At 35.6% G+C, this 22500-nt stretch overlaps 1 protein-coding gene across 1 annotated transcript in view; it reads left to right on the plus strand.

Annotated features, from left to right (window-relative positions):
* LOC149136644 (con-Ins Im1-like) overlaps positions 1-22500 on the plus strand; it is an 87300-nt gene that overhangs the window by 46371 nt on the left and 18429 nt on the right. The window contains exon 2 of the mRNA XM_089348393.1: positions 831-895. Coding sequence (XP_089204519.1) covers positions 886-895 — 10 coding nt within the window. The 5' untranslated portion in view covers positions 831-885. The remainder of the gene's footprint in view (positions 1-830; positions 896-22500) is intronic.

The following is a 22500-nucleotide window of genomic DNA, read 5'->3' on the forward strand; positions in this document are numbered from 1 at the left end:
GATTACAATTAAAAGCAATGTTAACTATATAATTTGATAATTTGATATATTATATTAAATGGGATGTAACATCAACAAAGACTGAAGTACATCTGCCATGTAAACAATCAAATATTCGGATAACAAACAAGTTAATACAGTGTTAAAGTTAGTGCAGTACAGTAAGTGAATTTAACACGATGATTCAAGCAATACTTAGATTCATGTGGAACTTAGATCGAAGTTACACGCAAACCCGTTTCCTACTTAATGTAAGGATCTATTATAACTCAGTCAATATTCTTGCAGAATGATTTAAAAGCAGCTTTAAAGATAGAACTTAATTTGGAGAGACACTCCAATATCGGCGGAAGTTGAACTCAGGTAGTTCGGAGAGGAAACCTCAGCCTGTTGAAGCCTGATATTACAAGAAGCCAAGGTCATTTCATGGAAAAATAATAACAAATCAAACTTTTATTCAGATGAAATTATTTACTTCTTGAGTCAGTGTGGACTTTATGGTCCTTAGAAGAGTTTATAATCCACTGACGAGTTTATGATCCATTTTGCGCTTTTTGGTTCACTGAACATTTTATGATCCACTGACCAGCTGATGTTTCATTGAACATTTGACACGATTAAGGTAATTACATCGTCAACTCAGGTAAATATTCTGGTGCATCACCATAAATAACGTAGATATCAGCAGTGATAGGAGAGAGTGCTCAATTGTCAGTCCCTCTCTTTCTCTGTTCACTAGCAACGTTCCTTTCGTAAATCAGTTATGTAATGAATTTGCACCTGGTCAATCGTACTTCTGACATACACGTCTACTAATGTTCTCTTCTTAGATTCATTGCACCTGAAAGAAATAAACTTACGGACTCTCTACCTCACTTTAAGCCCATGACACCAGGTAAATCTAAATTAATTCCTATTGATAGCTACATGTCACGAATGACACGGGCATATAGTAACTTCAGTTTACTACATGACAGCTTATAATCATCCCGTAATACATTATTATTAAACAATTAGACCATTTATTAACAATAATATTCTATCTGGCACTGAAAAAAATAGTTGAGATGGTAACATTGCTATTCTCTGTGGTAAAAGGACATTGCTGAAGAATTTGTATCTATGCTGTTTAGTAAGAACAAGACAGTGCTGTAGAAGCACTCTTCTCTCATCAAGCAAGTTTCACAGGAACACTGGATATCACCTCCGAAAGCTAACATAAAATCAATCAATTTTAAGCAATAATAGAAAGTAAGCTCGGGATGTTAAATGTAGTTTAGGGAAATTCATTGAAAACTTCAGCGTCTGATTGCAAGGTTATGATTGTCTGTTTTAGACATTTGTATTATAATCGGGAGTTAAAATCCACTATGGTTGGTCAAAATGAATGAAAAAGACGGATGTAGGCAAGACGGTCGATGTAAATAACAGAATGGGAAGTACTGCACCTTGTGTGCCTTTAACAGTCTCCAGTTTGAGGATACTTTCCTCCTTCCATCAACCAGTCACCGAAGTCCTGTAAAAGGACATAGGCACTGTATTTCCTCCTGACTAAAAGATAAAAAGAAAGGGAGAAAGAAAAAGAAGATAAAGGAGAAGAAGAAAAAGAAGAGATAGAAATAGCATCGTTAATATTTTACATTTATTACCATAAAGAGAATAGAGGAGGGGGCATGACAGAGGGGAGTTACACAGTAAAACTAAACAAAAAAAAATTAAAAAACACATGGAGGACATTAAAAACGTACGAAAACAATGCGAAAGAAATGGTGAAGACGAAAAGCAAGAGATAGAAGTAAAAGAAGGTCGTTGAGAGACAGAAGATGCACTATTGTAAATATCGAAACATGAGTCAATGTCATTCACTGTAAAAGTAAAAGAAACAGAAAGTGGTGAAGCGAGGTCTTTTGATACATGTCAAGGATTGGCAGAGTGTGTGTGTATGTGTGTGCACGTGTGTGTGTGTGAGTGTGCGTGTACGTGTGTGTGAGTGTGCGTGTACGTGTGTGTGTGAGTGTGCGTGTACGTGTGTGTGTGTGTGAGTGTGCGTGTACGTGTGTGTGTGTGTGTATGTATGTAAGTGAGAGATGTGAATGTATGCATATATATTATACACATATACATGAATATTTAAGCAAATATAAACATACGTACCAATATACATGCAAATATAGATAGTCACACATGTATTTACTTATATGTGTATGTGCACACCACATATATATATGTGTGTATTAAAGTGTATTAAAGTGTATTAAAGTGTATTAAACTGCTATATATATGGATGTATATATGAATATATATATATATTTATATATATGGGAGAATATACAAATAATAACAACAGACGAGGACAGGTGGTGTAAATAACAAAAGTATATATTAGTATGACGCTCGGGAATACGGAAAGTCTTTGACGTTTCGAGCTACGCTCTTCAACAGAAAGAATACGGAGACAAGGAGAAAAACACGGAGAAAAAAAATTGAGAAAAAAAAATTGATATATTTATATATATGTATATATACATATATATATATATATGTATATATATGTATTATGTATATCTATCTATCTATATATATATATACATACAGACATACATATGTATATATATATATATATGTATATACTAATATAATATATAAATCATACTAATATATACTGTTGTTATTTACACCACCTGTCCTCGTCTGTTGTTATTATTTGTATATTCTCCCATATATATGTATATATATATATAATGCAAACACAAATATAATAATCTATGTATGCACACATACACAATAGATGCACACACAAACAATAATGCAATAAACCACAGTCGCCATTCAGAAGGCAGTATGATTTGGTATAACATGTAATTGTGCTACTGCTAATTATTATTATTATTATTATTATTATTATTATTTATTTATTTATTTATTTATTTATTTATTTATTTTGGTGCCCATATAGTCATGTGCAGACTTGGTTACCCTTCCCTCCCTTCATCCAAAATGTGAGAGCAGTATGATGAAAGTGTTACACCAGCACTCAGTTGGTCCGCCCAAGGTTATAGTAGAAGACACTTGCGCATGATGCCAGGTAGTGGGACTGAACCCAGAACTATGTGGTTGGGAAGCAAGCCTCTTACCACACAACCATGCCTGTATGCACAAACTGATGGAATAAACGGACATTAAAAAGAACTAGTGAATACAACAGAAAAAAAAAAAACAGCAGGACTGTAGCAAACCTTCACAGCAAAATGTTTTCAGCCCTAAAATCTATTGACAAAAACCTGTAAATGAACTTGAATGCTTTAAATGTAACACACAGCTAAGTAGACTGGGAAATCGCGAAATACAGTTCCTTACTCAAGGACAAATCGGATTTGTAATTGTTTGTCCAGTGCCCAAACGACAGGGTCATGTACTATATATGTGTGCATTCACACATATCTATCTATCTATCTATCTATCTATCTATCTATCTGTCTATCTATCCATCTATCTGTCTGTCTATCTACAAATAAACACATACACACACAGGCGCACACACAAACACACAAACACACACACACACACACACATACATACATACATGCATATATACGTACATACATGCATACATACATACATCCATACATACATACACAAATGAGCATGTCTAGACATGAAACTATATGCATGAAAATACATAAAGCAAAGTATACAAATCTGCACATGTACATACATACATACATACATACATACATACATACATACATGCACAAATACCTAGATGATGTTGATAAAAGTTCCAATGAAGGAGCCTTGAATCTATGTTAGAGTCTGGCTCTTTCTCTATGGACAAGAAATACAGAAATGAAACTGATTGATAACGTACATACATACATACATACACAATTCTATTAAATGAACCTTGAGGCTGTTAGAAATCGGCTCTTTCTCTTATAGGCAAGGAATCTTGAAATAAAGCTGAATAATGACATACATACATACATACATACATACATACATACATACATACATACATACATACATACATACGTACATACATGCATACAAAAATCCCTCGGTTTGCTATGGGGAAAACTTTAGAAGAGTTCTCAGATCAAAATCAACTTTTTCAAAAATAAGTTGTCATAGTAATTATAGGTAGAAACGTTTTACAGGCGTGATAAAGGTACTTCTTTTATGAAAAACAATTAGCATAGAGATCAGTAAAAGAGAAAATAAATCAGGTTTAGCAGAATATTATAATGATTTATTGGTAGAAATAGAACGAAGACACTTGAAAATGAAGCGAAGCTACATTGAAATGCCTGCATATAAATTCTGTATCTCCTCCAGATATTTGTAGAGATATAATGCTTTCATCATAAATCTTGAGACAATGCTTTCATAAAATGTCATATTCAAAGAAAAATATAATTTCCATGCAGTAGAAACCGTTGACATACGAAGCAGTCGAAATATCAAAGGCATAAATACGATCGATTTGTTTTGTAAAAGATTTTATAAGAATACTGATAACCGAAATTAACCTCAAATATGGCAACAAAAGTCAACGTACAGAAAATTATAGGTAAAAATAGTTCGCAATCGTTACAAAAGAAATTAGCATCGCAACGCATCGCAGAGAAGCTTCCGATCACGTCAAACAAAGTTATGTTCCCCAAAGGTTTGCAATTCTTGATAATATCTATCGGTTGCAGTCACTGCCAGAAATGTAATCAATTTTCATATCCAAGTGATATCTACACTTAAAACAAAACAAATACAGCAAGGCGTCCTGTTTGACGCTTTGTATATACAGGCAACCCACCGGCATGGGATGATACTTAACTTACTGACTCCCAAAGGATTAAACGAACACACATACACACACAGGCGCACGCGCGTATACATATATACATAAATACATACATATATAACGTATATGTACATATACAAACATATACGCGTGTATCAATAAAACATTTCCTGTAGTTGCTGGGAAAAGATTCGTTAAAGTCTTTCAATTCTATAAGTTTTATGAACTGCTACTGACTGTATTGGTAAATAGTCCGGTAATAAATCAAAAAGTACACAAAATAGTACGGTTGATGTGATACAATGCCTAGTTTAGTTTGAGCTAAAGAAGCAGAATCTTATGATCTCTCAATCCGCAGAGACCTCAGAATAACTTAAAGGACATTTATGTTTTCAATTTTTGCAATGCCTAGTAGATATTTTTTTAGCAAAGAATTTTCGAACTTTACATAGTTTAGGGCTCCACCACGTCTAAACCCAATTCTACTGTGATCTATTCTTAATAAAATTTATTGACCCTGTCATAGCTTAATTTACCTAGCAGTAACTGATAATCTTTCACAAATACAGTCTCACTTTATCAATTTAGTCAGACGCTATATTTTTGTCAAGGGTATCGGTATATAATGTCAGTTAAGCATTAACTCTGTCTCATCCCTTTACATTCAGGATGCCTGAGAGCTTTCTGTTTTAACAGTTATCAACTCTGCCGAAACAAATCCTGTCAGTGTGACATTTACAGTTAGTTAACAGCAACAAGTCCCCTACCCTAGCTCTTACTTCCTTGACATTGAAATCACAGCAGCAAAACTGACCCATGAACAATTTGGATTAAGCTTTTAGGTCATAATGATGCCAGCTTGATCGGTTGGGTAACTACTATAGGCAGTTATTGTGAGGATGTGTCAGGGGTAGGTCTCAGACCACCCAACAACTTGACAATTGATGTACTCGCAATTTCAACAAAAAGCCCACCCCCGCCGCAAAAGATAAGAACGTGTTGGTTTGATGTCATCTTAGTACAAAGATAATATCGTTGTTAGGTTTACACTCAGCTACAAATATTCTAACACTTGTTAAAATATTCATCTTTTAATCTCATCTAGTTTCTTGAAGCTAGGTGCGAGTATTGCGAAGAGATAGTAAGCTCCTGCTGGGTAAAGTCAGCGAGCAGGTTTCGTATATTTGATTGTGTCAGTTTCACTACTCACACTCCTAATTCTTAATGCTACTAGTTTCTTTGTTATACCGCATTCGAAACTGCATCTAGCGTTTCTCTTTTTTTAACTATCATTTATTTATATTTTAACCTTCTCAGTGAAAGAATGAAATTATGAACATTAATAATCCCTGTTGAGTAGGGAGAAAATCATTCCAATCGTAAAATGTGGCGGTTATCGATTCCAATTGAGATCAGCTATATAAATGCATTGGGTTTTGTCAAATATATTTAATATATTGATCATCGAAAAAGGAAGCTGAAGTAATGTGCGACGAAAGGAAAACGAACAGCATTAGTCATTGACAAATAATATTGCACATTGGAGGACATACTTCTGGACATTTTTCGTTATTTCATATGACCTAATCAGCGAAGCATAGACTTCAATGTACTCACCGAAGTAACGATGAGAAAATCACGAAGAAAATTACCGGAATGTAAACTAGTAGAGATAGAAGTCTAAAACTTTTTAGAGAATAAATTAGAGAAACTATCGACTTGAAAAGCCCTAGTTAATTTATTGTAAATGTATTAAATGCAGGATGCATTAAAAATCTTGTGGAAATAGATAAATATTTACAAATGTTAATATAAGTGTTTAATTATTTAAGTTAAAACACAGCAGTGAATTCAATTTGTAACATGTACAATTATTCAATCAACCGAGTACAAAGCAATAATTTCGATTCTTGGTTACTTTTCACGTCGCTGTTTTTGTAGCAAATATGAATTGTGAATTTTCAATACAGCTCTGAAGTAATTGTAAATGAAGTTATGGAGTCACTGCAAGAATTCACGAATGTCTCCTACAACAATACAAAAATTATCAATAAGTAATTCAGTCATTTTAATATTAAGATGCATGTTTATATTGGTAGTTATATAAATGTATTATCTCAGAACTTCTGGGTGGATTCGTATAAAATGCTGGGCGAATTTGTATTAACTATATTGAAGGGAATATAATCTCAAACTAAAAACTTTTGGTTGACCATCAATGAAATTTTTGAAAGTATTAATCATTAATGATATCGATCAGTTTATATTGAATATACCATTTTTTTCTGAATATGAGAAAGAAATAATGTTTTGCTCAGTATGAATGCAATTAATGTTGTTATTAATGTTGATTCATAAAATTGAAGTTTTGAGAGATAGGAAAATTGAGGGCTACCATACTCTTCAAAGGAAATATCAGGCCACATTGTTCTGAGATGAGATCATTGCAAATACACATTATGCTATCGATCGTATAAACAATGAAATTCTTATAGAAAATGTTCCTCTTGGTGACAGTAAACGAGACTCTCTTTCAGTGGGTGTGCAAAAGACGGAAGATCTCAGAATACATTGATACTATAAAATAGGTGGAAATTAAAGAATTTATTTAGACTGTTTCCAACTCCACGTACTGAATCTAGATTGTAGTTATAAACATTTAGTTTATATAAAGCAATTGATATATACTTTGGGTATTTTTTATGTCTGCGGTGTTTGGTGTATTTGTTGCGTTATATTTATGCTGGTGTCGTTCTATGGCTTGTTAGATTACGTTCTTGATAAGTGTTTATTTTGTTCTGGGAATTATATCATTGAGTTGTTCGGTTGTGGAGGCGTATTTAAATGCTCTTAAAAGTAGGGATGTCATTACTGACATTTTATATCTGTGTAAGTATTTGCTTTTTTTCTACGTTAGTATAGACATTTATTTCTATCTATGCTCTAAACGGACCTGATGTTTTTGTTATTTAGTTGTATTTAAGTTGAGAAATTCAGTCATTGTATTGATAAATTTTGATATGGAGTTGTTTGCCTCTAATTTCTTGACGTCATCTTGTGTCATACTCCCAAATCACTTTATCCAGAAAATAACACCGTGAAGGACTGGAAACATTGATGAGAGTATTCAAGAACTTTACTATTCCCAATACAATGCAAAGAATCCCAATGAAAATATGGGTAAAAAATCTTGATAAAAATTATAAAGCTACACAGTTATATTTTCTATACGTATATAAAAGAGAAGCTGTTCTCGGAGAGAGAGAGACAGAGGGAGAGAGAGTGAGAGAGAGAGAGAGAGAGAGAGAGAGAGAGAGAGAGAGAGAGAGAGAGAGAGAGAGAGAGTATGTGTGTATGTGTAGGTATGTAGGTATGTCATTATTTAGTCTTATTTCAATAGAGGAATAGTCGGTTTCTAACCTAGTTCCTTCACTGGAATTTCAACATCAACAGGGTATTTTTGCAGGTGTATATGTGAAATATTTGGAGCCAGTGCAAGTGCAGCTTTATATGTTTTGCCTTATATATGTATTCTCATGTATATACTACCATATCTATGCATGGTCATATATACTAAAATAGTGTCCTGGCTACAACATCATGTCTCATCGGTAGACAATATCGCGGCGATATTTTTGGACAACTGATTATGATGTGGGTGTTAACTCCACAAAATCTGCATCGGTTTGACATTCTTTTCATATGTTTCAAGACGCAAGCTTGGCTGTGCGGTAAGAAGCTTGCGTCTCAACCAGGGTTCAGTTCCACTGCGCGGAACTTTGGGCAAGTGTCTTCTACTATAGTCTCAGGTCGACTAGAACCATGTGAGCAGATTTGGTAGACGGAAACTGAAAGAATCCCGTCATGTATGTAAATATATATATATATATATATATATATATATATATAGAAGATTCCGTTGTATATATATATATACCAAGACACAGAGCTAGCAGAATTGTTAACACGCCGGGCGAAATGCTTAGCGATATGTCGTCTGCCGTTAGGTTTTTCTCTTTCTCTATAGGCGCAGGAGTGGCTGTGTGGTAAGTAGCTTGCTTACCAACCACATGGTTCCGGGTTCAGTCCCACTGCGAGGCACTTTGGGCAAGTGTCTTCTACTATAACGTCGGGCCGACCAAAGCCCTGTGATTGGATTTGGTAGACGGAAACTGAAAGAAACCCGTCGTATATATGTATATATATGTTTTTGCGTGTATACGTTTGTGTTTGTCCCCCACCCCCAACTTTGCTTGACAACCGATGGTGGTGTGTTTACGTCCCTGTAACCTAGCAGTTCGGCAAAAGAGACCGATAGAATAAGTACTAGGCTTACAAAGAATAAGTCCCGGGGTTGATTTGTCGACTAAAAGGCGGTGCTCCAGCATGGCCACAGTCAAAATGACTGAAACAAGTAAAAGAGAGTATATATATATATATATATATATATATATATATATATATATATATATATATATATATATATGTACCATTTGTGCAGGTCGTTCGGCAAGAAGTGTTGAGCTTCTTGCCGAATGACCTGAACAAATGTACGGTATACTAAGCGTCAGGTGGTCGCGGAGAAACGTGAGATGAAATGTTTTGCTCTAGGACGCAATGCACCACTCGGTCTAGGGATTGAAAACACGATCTCACGATCGTGAGTGCAACACTCTAACCACTAGGCCATACCGCTCAAGCTTAGTGAAATTGATAACCTGGTGTTAGAACAACACAATATACATATGCTTCGGAATAAAGCGTTAGTCGGGCACAGAGTGTAATATGAACTTGAATAAAAAAGACAAGTTAACAGAAATGACGTAATCCATTTCATTCACCTACAGGTTTTTTTTGTTATAAGAGGCAGGTGCATTTAGAGCTCAATACCCATGCATCACGTAATAGCTTTCTCCGCGTTTCCAAAGTGCACTGCATCTAACGGCAGAAACAGCTGTAAGCCAATGAAGTTGATTACGTAATTCCACTGCTCTTGCTTTTTATATAATTACACACTCACACACTCACATACGGAGAGAGAGAGAAAGAGAGTGAGAGAGAGAGAGATAGAGAGAGAGAGAGTAAGAGAGAAAGAGAGAGAGATAGACAGACAGACAGAGAGTGAAAGAGGCGGGGATTGTGTGTGTGCGTGTGTGTGTGTGTGATACTGACAAACAATTCAGTACATTTGTGTAAATAACAACAAACCAGGAGTTACTTCGAGGCACGAAATATTAACTGCTTCATTTACAGACTGGTTGTTAGTAACGAAAGGTAAGGAAGGAAAAGAGGTGCGGGGGTGGTGGGTGATGGTGAAAGACAGACAGTGGACTATAGAATAAGATAAACAGACATAGAAGTATCTTTCCAAATTCTATCCATCCATCCATCCATACATACATATATACATACATACAGAGCGCGAGCGACCGAGAGAGAGAGAGACTGAGAGAGAGAGAGAGGGGAAGAAGAGATAGGGGTAAAAAAGAAAGTAATGTGATAGAGGTGTAGACAAAACAAATCCAGCACACAGACTGCAATAGCGTCTGCTAGACAGATGTGTGTGTGTTTGTGTTTGTGCGTGTGTGTGTGTGTGTGTTTGTATGTGTATGTGTGTATGTGTGTGTGTGTGTGTGTGTGTGTGTGTGTGTGAATAAAGAGAGGTAGATAGATGACAGGGTGAATGGGCAGACAGAGAATTAGTAGATGGGAGGGAAAATCAGAAACAGGTTGAGAATGAAAGTGTGGGAGAGTTGCTTGCGCGCGCATGTGTGCGTGTTTGTGCTTGTGTATGTGAGTGTATGTGTGTGAGTGTGTGTGTGTGTATTTGTGCATGTGTATATGTGTATTGTCTGTGTGTGTTTTTACGTCTGTGCGTGTGCGTGTGTGTAAGTATGAGTGTGTTTGTGTATGTGTGTATGCATGTGTGCTTTGTATGTATGTGTCTGGAGATTATGTAAGTTGTGAAACTGCTTGCTATGGTTTCGGACAATGTTATCAAACAGATGTAGGTGCCAAATTATTGTTACATTTGTTTAATGTTATCATGTAAAACGCCTTCCGAAGTATGTGAGCGTATGTATGTTTACATGCATACATACATATATGTCTATACATACATCTATGTGTATATGTTATATAGCTGCATATGTATTTGTGCGCGCGCTCGTGTGTATATATATATATATATATATATATATATATATATATATATATATATATATATATATATATATATATATATATATATATATACATATATATATATGTGTGTGTGTGTGTGTGTATAGACGTAAGAACTTAATGTGGTCAAGGCTGCATGGAGTTCGATTATAAACAAATAAAACGAAAAACACACATTGTGTACAGGACATCGCCAACGAGTGAAAAACATAAAAACACGAGCGAAAAGTACAGGGAAAATACCAAAAGAAGATAACTCCTCATCAGTTGTCGGACTGTCCATTACTCCTATTTCGTGCTAGATCTGTATATATGTATATATGTATGTGTATGTGCATATATATATATATATATATATATATATATATATATATATAAGTAGAGAGAGTGAGAGAGCGATGAGTAAATTGTCACCATTCTATATTTTTAATTTCGGGCATGCGCAGTTTTTAGAAAAATATTTTGTCGACTACACAGTATAGTTGGGTCCGTTGGGCACCGTCTGTAAGAAAAACACCACCGTCACGCAATTTACTCTGCCAGAAATTTGGAAACGACATGCTGTATTACTTGTTATTCGCGCCGGAAGCTCCAATACGAACATGTCAGAGTGTTTGGGTGTCAATATGAAGACAATGCAATCTGCGGACATTTACCGAGAGTAATAAAAATCAAACATCCGGTCAATATCATGGTGTTTGGAGTGATCACTAGTGATAACGACGTTATGCCTCCAGTCATCTTCTCATACAGCCTCAGACTCAACACTGAGAACTACATCGATTGCCTGGAGGAGGTAGCGCTGTCCTGGGTCAAGAGGGTGGTTGCTGGAAGACCCTATGTCTGGCAACAAGACTGCACCATGCCGCACAATCAGGAGAACCCAGCCGTGACTGTCAGACAATTTCTGCAACCACATCACTCCTAATATCTGGCTACCAAACTCCCTAGACTGTAACCCCTTTATTATGTGTGGGGGCACAAAGATGAACTGAAAGTAAGGGTTATGTAGTTTTATTGAAGTTAGTGTTTAATCCTGCCTATATATATTGATTGATTGAAATAATGTGGCTATCAGGCTTTTACTTTTACATAACACAACGGAAGACGGTTGGGATTATAATTTTTGTATGACTTAATAGAGTTGTCGTTGTTTAGTTACGTATTTATTGAATTTATTTATCGATACAGTTGTACATAGGGTAGATATGTTTGAAAGTTGTGGTTCCTTTGGATTGTTTGTTCCCAAACAACACGTATTTTAGTGCTGTTGACACTGCCAAATTAAATGGTACTGCCCAGGTGTCGAAACCATAATGATACCCGCGGGGCAGCTGATGATGGAGGTATGTTGGATTGTTGGTATGACTGTGGAATAGTATTATAACACATCCTTTTGATATATGTGTGTGTGTGTGTGTGTGTGTGTGTTGTGTGTGTGTGTGCGTGTGTGCGTTCGCGTGTGTATATGTGGCTGTGTGTATGCATGAATGTATTCATATATGTATGTACACATATATGTATGTGCATATATATGTGTGTGCGTGTGTGTGTGTGTGTGTGTGTATGCATGTATGTACTAGTTGCGTATTTATATTACGTGTAGTTTGCCTATATATGCGTGTGAGTATTGAGGGATCCCTCCCTCCCTCCCTCTATCTCTTTCTCTCTCCCTCTCTTTCTCTCTTTCTCTCTCTCTCTCTCTCTTTCTTTCTCTCTCTCTCTCTGTCTCTCTCTTTCTCTCTCACTCTCCATGTGTGTGCTCGTTTTGTCTGCTTGCGTATGTTCCTGAGAAAACATATAAAGAGTGATGGGGATGAATTGAGATGGGAATGTGTGGCGATATGAAATAAGAGGAGAGAAGGCTAAGGTTGACTCAGAGCATGGGTGGGTAGAGAGATTAAGAGTGAATCGACACGCTTATCATCTGAAGGAAATCAAAGTTGAAGTGTCACGGGGCGCGTTAACTGTCTCCGTTTGTGACATTATCTGTGTAAGTGTATGTAAAGAGAAGGGAAAGGGAGAAGGGGAGAGAGTAGAGGAAAGAGATGCTGCCTCTGTGCTTAGACAATGTGTATGTATGCATAACGCCATGTGCGTGTTCCTGTGAGTGCCTGTCCATCTATCCTGTTGAGGTCGTTGAAACCCCAACTCAGCCCTGGTATTGCAGCTGTGACAGTACCGTCTTATTCCTGTATGCAGGGAACTCGAAACCACATTATTCAGAGTAACCTTTACGCAGACGCCGGGTTGCGATTTAACGGAGAATTTGGCTGCTGTTTCTAGCAATTTGAACAATTACATAGATGTTCGCTTGTTGACTTGTATTTAGTTGTGTATCGTAGGTGTAATAATAATAATGACTTCATTTTACTAGATGCACAAAAGCTGAAAGTTTTGGCAAGAGGGGGCTAGCAGACGACATCGAGCCCAGTGCTCCACTGGTACTTATTTCATCGACCCCGACAGGATGAAAAGGAAAGTCGACCTCGGCGGAATTTGAAATCAGAACGTAGAAACGAAGAAATACCGCTAAGCATTTTGTCCGGCGCAGTAACGAATCTGCCAGTTCGCAACCTTAAAAATAATAATAATAATCCATATTATTGAAGACACAAGACCTGAAATTTTGAGTGGGTAGTCGATTAAATAGGCCAAGTACTTGACTGGTATCGACTCCGAAACGATGATAGGCAAAGTCGACCACGGCGAAAATTGAACTCAGAACGTTAGGACGAACCTAATGCCACTAAACGTCTTTGACCGGAGTTTTAACGATTCTGTTATCTCGCTGCCTTAATAATAATAATAATAATAATAATAATAATAATAATAATAATAATAATTTTGCCACAAGGGCGGCCATTTGGGGGAGGGCATGATTCAATTACATCGACCCCAGTGTTTCAATGGTGCTTAATTTATCGACCCCCGAATGGATGAACGGCAAAGTCGACCTCGGCGGAATTTGAACTCAGAACACGAAGACAGACGAAATACCACCACTAGACAATTCGCTCGGCGTGCAAACGATTCTGCAAGCTCGCCACTTTAATAATAATAATAATAAAATAATAATAATAATAATAATAATAATAATAATAATAATAATAATAATAATAATAATAATAATAATAATAATAATAATCTGTTGTGTCTGAGGAGAGTCATTTTCTTATCGTGCCTTAAAATTTAACACACTCACCGTTAAAATTTCCACATTTTTTTTTCCTAAAATAATAATAATAATAATAATAATAATAATAATAATAATAATAAGAAGAAGAAGAAGAAGAAGAAGAAGAAGAAGAAGAAGAAGAAGAAGGAGGAGGAGGAGGAGGAGGAGGAGGAGGAGGAAGAGGAGGAGGAGGAAGAGGAGGAGGAGGTGGAGGAGGAGGAGAAGAAGAAGAAGAAGAAGAAGAAGAAGAAGAAGAAGAAGAAGAAGAAGAAGAAGAAGAAGAAGAAAATGCATAGTTTTGAGGGGAGGATTTAGTCGGTACCATCGACATCTGCTGCTTTATTTCGACTCCGAAATGATAAAAGGGCAAAAATTGACCACTCCGGGATTTGAACTTAGAAAGACACATAGTAAATCGGGAAAATGCTGCAAGGCATTTTTTAATCCAAAGCTTCGACGAATCTGCAATCCACAGTATATATGTATATGTATGAATTAAAAATGTGTGTACGTGTGTCTGTCGTTCTATGTACGTGTTTATTGTCTATGCTTATATGCAGGTATGTGTCAGTCTCATTATGTACGCAGGAACATATACACTTGTACAAGTATCTGGCTAAGTGTGTGTGTGTGTGTGTGTATGTGTGTGTGTGCGTGTGTGTGTGTGTGTGTTTTAGTGTATGCATTTATTGTTAATGTACGAGTAAAATGCCGCTGCTTTATGTTGATTGTGGGCGTGTGGTCTATGACAATCAGTTATGTTTATATCTGATGTGTGCACGTGTGTATCTAGCTAAGTGTTTTGGGATATGCTTATGCGTGGCTATACATGTATACGTGTGTGAGTGCGTAACTGTCTGGTTAATTATGTATATATGCATATATATATATGTGTGTGTGTGTGTGTGTGTGTGTGTGTGTGTATGTGTGTGTGTGTGTGCGTGCGTGTGCGTTTGTGTATGTCTTCATATGTTTATGCACATATACATATAAACGCATATATTACTTGAATACAAATGTATATAAACACAAACACACACGCACGCGAGCACACACTAGCATAATCGCTTAGACACACACATGTTTGATTGTGTATGTGCTTGCATTGTGTATGTGTATGTCTGTGTGATTATGTTTGTGTGTGGTGGGATGGTGTGTGTGCGAAAGACAGGTGGTGATGCTACGAATTTGTTTCTGTCTGGCTGTTTTGGATCTATCAGTGTGGACACGTGTGTGTTTGTGTGACGGTGTGTTAACGCACTGTCCAACGCGTTGACACACGTATACCTGTTTGTTTGTGTGTGTTAATCTCTTTGTGTGTTTGTATGTATGTGTGTGTGTTTGTGTGTTAACGTGCAATTGAAAGTGAATTGGTTGTGCATTGTGTATCGCTGATTCTGTCTATAAACGTGTACGTTTTTCTGTATCTAGCAGTGTGTGCGGATCCGTGTCTACCTCTGTGTATTTATGGGTGCATGTATAGACCTGTGTTTGTGTCCGTATGTATTAATTTGTGTTGCGTGTTTGTGTGTGCAATGAGAAACTTATGAAAAGTATTCGCTGATTTTTACGTTTTGTTATTATCGCTTATCTCAAACAGGCCCTGTTCAAATAGACTTTTCTAATCAAAAGCACTCAACCGTGACTATCCCCACCTTCTCCATGCATAATAAACCCTTGACAACATTAATCAGTGTTTCCTAACTAATAAACGTCGTGATTTTAGAGAAATGTGATTGCTATTTCTAGCAAATCGAACGATCACTTAGAGGTTTTCTCGTTGACTCGACCTGTAAGCAGTAGTGTTATTGCAATGTCTGTGGTATGGTTGCTATATATGTCGATGTTGCTACAAGAGTGGTTGTGTTGTTATGCATGTTAGCGAATTTATATGAGTGTGACAGTATTGCTGCGAGAGAAGCAGTATTGTTATGCATGTCACTGTGCTACTAAGTGTATGATGGTGTTGCTATGAAGGAGAATATATTGTCATGTATGTCACCGAGTTGCTATGTGAGACGGCGTAACTGTTAGTATAACAGTGTCAACATGCGTGTAAATTTGTAGCCATCCATATCACACTATGTGCTTTGAGGGTGGTGGGCTGATTTGCATGTCAGAGTTGCTGTTCATGTGGCTGTATGTTTGCTTATAGCAGTGTTACTACGTTCACTACTATGTTGCTATATATATATATATATATATATATATATATATATATATATATGTATGTATGTATGTATGTATGGCTCCTATATTGCTATGCATATACGGCTTTGTTTCTAAGTGTGTGGTTGTGTTGCTATGCATGTGGTTATGTTGATATTTTTGTCTTTGTTAACAATGTTGTATGTACATAATGAATAGGAAAGTGTTGCGACTATGTCGCTATATTTATAAGAGTCACTATAGACTTGTAGTTCAGTGTCAGAGTGTATATGAACATGACAATTTTACTTAGTATGTTACTGAATAGCGATACGTATTATACATCAATGTGTGTGTGTGTGTGTGTGTGTGTGTGTGTGTGTGTGTCTGTGTGTGTATGTGTATCAGGTTTCGATGCCTGTCTGTACAGAAATTTTCGTTGCTATGCATAACTGTGCTGTTATATGTGTTGTCTGTTGCTATGAAGAGCCGTGTTACTGCACATGTTTGTGTCCTGCTGTGAGACTATAAAGTGTTACGGAGGTGCATTTTGATGTCATTGTTGCCACATGTCACAAAGTGGAGTGGAATGAGCTTGGGGAGTTGGCTGCCAGAATCAGTTGTGCGCTGGGCATAAATAATGCTAAACGGTATATATTTAGCTTAGAATATCTCGTTTTTATATTTGGTTTGCAATAATCTTGATCTGAACACTTGTGTTGAAGCAAATTTTCTTCTATTATTGGCGCAATGATCCTCCCAAGATGTAACAAAATATATTTAGTTCTTTTCACGTTCTAAGTTCAAACCCCGTCTTGCTCGATCTTGTCGTTCACCCTTCCTGGATCAATGAAATAAATATCAAGGAAGTCGTGTGTGGCCGATTTAACTGACACTACCCATCACCCATGTTCCTTTACCCGAAATCGAAGCTAGATTGGCAGAATCGACAGAGCCTCGGATAAAATGTCTTGTGGTATTTGTTCCCACTGTGTACGCTCTGCACTCAAACGCCATTCTTCCTAGATCGATAAAATAAAGTACCATTGAAGTGCTTGTCCCAAAATGATCAACTGCTCCTGCTTCCTAAATTTATGGCCTTTTGCTTTTGTTGTAAATCATTATGAATAATAATATAATTGAAAAATTATTAGATGCAATTTACTTTCAAATTAAAAAATTAGAAAGTTATTGAATGAATGAATTAATTAATAGTAACACTTTTTCGTCCCCCATCGCGTTTTACTCATAAGTGCAATATTAAAAAAGAACAGCTGTGTGCACATTCATTCATCAAATTTTTAATTGCAAAAAAAAAAAGAAATAGGAGAAGATTGTCATGAGTTAGACGTCATCCTAAAGATCAAAATACGTATTTCAGACATTGATTTAGATTATTATTAATAATAATAATGGTTTCTAACACTGGTACATCATTATTATTACAAGTATAAGCAGAATTATATGATCAATATTGTTTAAACAGTAATATAACAGTAATTTAGTAGAAATATACCCCAGTACTAAAGTGCTTCTTATTTTCGCTAGGCTTGTCTCTTCTGTTTCCCTTCTTCTCTCAGCATTGCTCTCACCCAAAATGACTAAGGTGATAACTTGGCCTGTCCATATACTGTTTGACCATTTTGCTGGTTTTCAGAGGACGAAGTATGTGGCTTACCCATAACCATCTACTCTTAGGCATTTCCTCGTCTATATATGGTACTTCGTTATATCTCAGATCACTACATTTCTCACAAAATCCGTCATTTGATTTCCAAGCTCCTTTGTAATACTCTATTTTCAAAGTATCTAAAACAATTAACTATAGTTTGATTTATATGCCATGATTCTTCCATGTTTAAAAGCAACTTTTACTAGTGACGTATACAGTTTAAGTTTCATATGGAAATAAACTGAAAAATAAAGAATAAGAATAATTACATATATTAATGAGAATGTGTGAAAAAGTGTACTTCTGTTGAGTCGATTTTCACTATGCTTCCAATGTACAATAGCCCAATTTTCACTATGCTTCCAATGTACAATATGAACGTCTGAAGAACCATTCATTTTCTCACAGGAATCAATACAACTAATCACCCACAAATCGATATATAAAAATCTGAATCTTTTACGATACATATGATTCAATTCATTTCATCTGTGCATTATTGACAATTATATTCAATATCATGTTCTGGCAACAAGGGCCACGGGATTGTCCCTTATGTCTATACTGACAACCAACAACTAAACCTTCAGTGCTTTTAGCGGTTAACACTCTCTTGCAAGCACTGCTACAAGACTCTGTTGCAAGACTGTTGCACGCGTCTTCTCTTTGAAGAAAACATCTTCCCTTCCTCTTAAGGGCCCAAGAAAAAGGCTATGAGAGGTATCCTTCCTCTTCTACATTGCCATTAAATAAAATTACCTCTGTAAATTTTCTTTCAAATCTTTATGCGTTGTTAGATGTCGTAGATTAAAGTCTAAAAAAATTGTTTCCTCTCACCTCTGCAAACATATGAAGACATTGCAAGTGTCAGGCGTCAAAACCAGCATATTTCATCAATGTTCATAAAAACAATAGTAAAAATACTCATCAACTGGCCGACATCCAGTACAGATCGAAAACAGGCGTGAAGCGTCATTTTCATTAACTTTACCAAAAATCACCGACCTAATAGATATAAAAATGTTACCAAACTGCAGCCAATGGACGAAGCCTATATGTGATCGAATGACGCACTGGAATTAGCAACCAAATCTCCCCCAAACAAGCACTCTACTTGTTGTTGCTATTGTTTAACTTCAGATTAGTTCAATCGAGCAAAAATATGATCAAAAACGATGAAGCCACGTTATTAAATATTTTTTTTTCACTTTTTTTTAGAGTGGTAGATGAGACGGTCACGGTTAGAATACCTTTGATCGTAGGTTGGCTTGATTAAAATTCATCTCGAACTAAACAACAAGACCACTATATAGTTATAGACATTTATTACCTTGTAGATATTTAAACTGTAGAAATAAAATTATCATAAAATGACAAAATTACTTTTTTCTGAAATGTTGGCTTATTCTTACCTAAAAAATTAACAATTACCGAGAGGTTATATAAACCAGGAGGAATCTTCTTATTTCTGTTTTGTTGCATAAATTTATAGATTTCTATAACATTGTTTCATTATGCTAAAGGATGCAATTATGTCTTCAATTTCGTTTTTAAGTGAAGGTTGTTCAAAGAGTAACACACGAAGTTGGTTCATTAAGTTAAAATGTTCGATATATATATAAATATATATATATATATATATATATATATATATATATATATATATATATATATATATATATACATACATACATACATACATACATACATACAACGGCCATATGTGTGTGTTTGTAACATAGACATAAGTACACAGACGTATATAAATGAAACAAACGGATCTACATCACACATATACACATACATATAAATGAGCATTGTTGCAAAGACGGAGACATGGATAGATGGATGGATATGTATACTGATGAATTTATTATATGGATGATCGATGTATGGATGGAGGATGTGCTCGTATGCGTACTTGTGTGTGGTATTGTATTTATATGTTAATCTGAGCCTACGTTTGTTTACGGGTCTATATAGAGAAGTCTATATTGGAATGTGAGTTCCAGTTAAAAATGCGTCTAATTAATATGCGTATATTCCAAAAATTAATTATCTGTGCCATACATTCAAAGCTATCTATTTGTAGCCATATTTGTATCTATACCAAGATCTCTAAATATAAATATAACGTTCGTGGGAGTACATATATATGTATGTATGTATGTATGTATGTATGTATGTATGTATGTATGTATGTATGTATGTGTGTGTGCGTGTGTGTGTGTATATATATAGGTATACATGTTTATAATTATGTACATATACTTTACATATCTGTATCAGTTATCTATGAATATAATTATAAACGTCTGTATAAATATACATGCATAAATACACATCAGCATCATTAATCACTATAATTATTTTCATCTATGTGTATCTATATATGTGCGTTTGTGTTTATATATGCAGATGTATATACATGTAGTGAGGTCTATGCGTATATATTTATACACATGTATATATACATGTACATGTGTGTGTGTGTGTGTGTTCCTTTCCTCATTTTAATTTAGAGTTAATTTTGATCGGCCATCTTTCTTGATAGCAAGGTTATGAGGGAAAGCGTCTTGTTTGTCTTTTTCACCATACTTTAAATTTTAAGAATGTCTTAAAGGTTTTTATGGCGTCAAATATCGTGGTCATTTGTAGCATATAAATGAAGGAGCTGCTTTCTTTCCTCAAGAGCCCATGTTCCGCCATACTTTGCCGCAGGCAGGTTGGTACATGCCCTGTTCCTCAGATAATAATAAGCATGAAAATAAAGGCGTACCTTTAGTACTGGATTTGCATAGTCCTTATCAAGTTACTATAAACGTTTTCTTTTACTTGCACTGGCCACATTGGTACCCAGAGAGCTGTTGATTCCACAACAGGGCATATTTTTTTTTGTAATCCCATACAACAATATATGGCCGGTTGTTTTAACTTTGTGGCTGTTTTAATTTTTAAGTTCCACCTATATATTCTTTTGAGATTTCGATCTCAATTCGTTTGTTGGTACTTACTTTTGTCTTACCTTGCTTCAAACTGTTCTAGCCACCGTATCATGCATTATAAGAAGATAATATTTAGAAAAATTTCTTTACCAGTTGACCGTAATGTGGTTGATGAGTTCAGTTGTTCCCTATGTTTTCTGCCTTTAATGCTGCAGGTACTTGGTGAATACCATGCCAAATTCCATGCCAAGCTTTTGATATGGTTTATTCTTTCCAAAAGCTTAGGTCTCTCGCGCTATGTACGTACATAGTTAAGTACATTTATATTCACGAAGCATATAAAGATACAAATATATATATTCTATGTACGTATATTTATGTACATATACACGTGTGTTCCTGCGTATACGAGTTCCTTTACATATAAAATTGTATATTCGTCCATACATGTGCGTATGCGCATGTATCTAGTTGTATGTATATATGTCCATATACTTGGATGTGCGCGTGTGAGCGCATATGTATATGTGCGTATATGTATACCTTTATGTATGTATATATGCGTCGAAGCATGAACACAAAACTAATGTTCGCCTAACTATTATCTTCCTTTCAACTTCTACTTCCTTTTCTTTCTCCTAAGAGTTACAACAGCGAAAGCTGATTACGTCATTTTCTCTAAACTAGAATAAATACTTTCCACGTTCATATTTGAATTTTTGTGTTTCAATAATTTTTCTCTGATTTTACTCATTCTCGAATTTGATGGATAACTAATGTATGTAATACTCTTCTAATGCTGGCCATTGTAGCAAAAGTATAATTCCGAAGTTGCCTACATCTTGATAATCGAGTGGTTCGGTAAAAGGGAACCGATAGAATTAATGGCAGGGTCTTAAAAAAATAAGTGCTATGTTCGAATTGTTCGACTAAACATTTCAAAGGCAATGCCCCAGCATAGCAGCAGCCAAATGACTGAAACAAGATATATATATATATATATATACATATAATTCTTTTTATGAATTCGATCTCGAACTATATATACAGGGTGCGTAAGATATTTGAGGACAAATTTAAGTTTATAAAAAAAAAAACAGATATATAATAACAGACAATAACTTTATTTATTAAAAAATGCTGTGAGGATAAAAATAAACCTTCTTTTCTATAATGTTATTCAATAAAGCCACCTCCAGCTTCAACAACTGCTTCTGTATGAGATCGAAATCATCTACATGCTCAAATAAAGTAGTCCTGATTCATTTTGGACATTACTCTGACTATCGCAGCTTTCAAAGGATCTTTGGTGTTATGGACATGTTCATTGACCCCCCCCTCTCTCTCTCTCTCTCTCTCTCTCTCAACACTCCACATGTTATAGTCCAATGTATTTAGATCTGGGGAATTAGAAGGCCAAATGTTAGGAGTTATGTGATCATAAAAATTTTCAGCCATCCATTCCGGTGTTACTAGAGCCACGTGTGATAGTACAGAGTCTTACTAAAACACATACGGCCTTCCATTGTATACACTATCTATCCAGGGATTAACAATTATTTCCAGGACATCAGTG

Source organism: Octopus bimaculoides, chromosome 3 (assembly GCF_046866305.1).
Source record: "Octopus bimaculoides isolate indiv1 chromosome 3, ASM4686630v1, whole genome shotgun sequence".
NCBI lineage: Eukaryota > Metazoa > Mollusca > Cephalopoda > Octopoda > Octopodidae > Octopus > Octopus bimaculoides.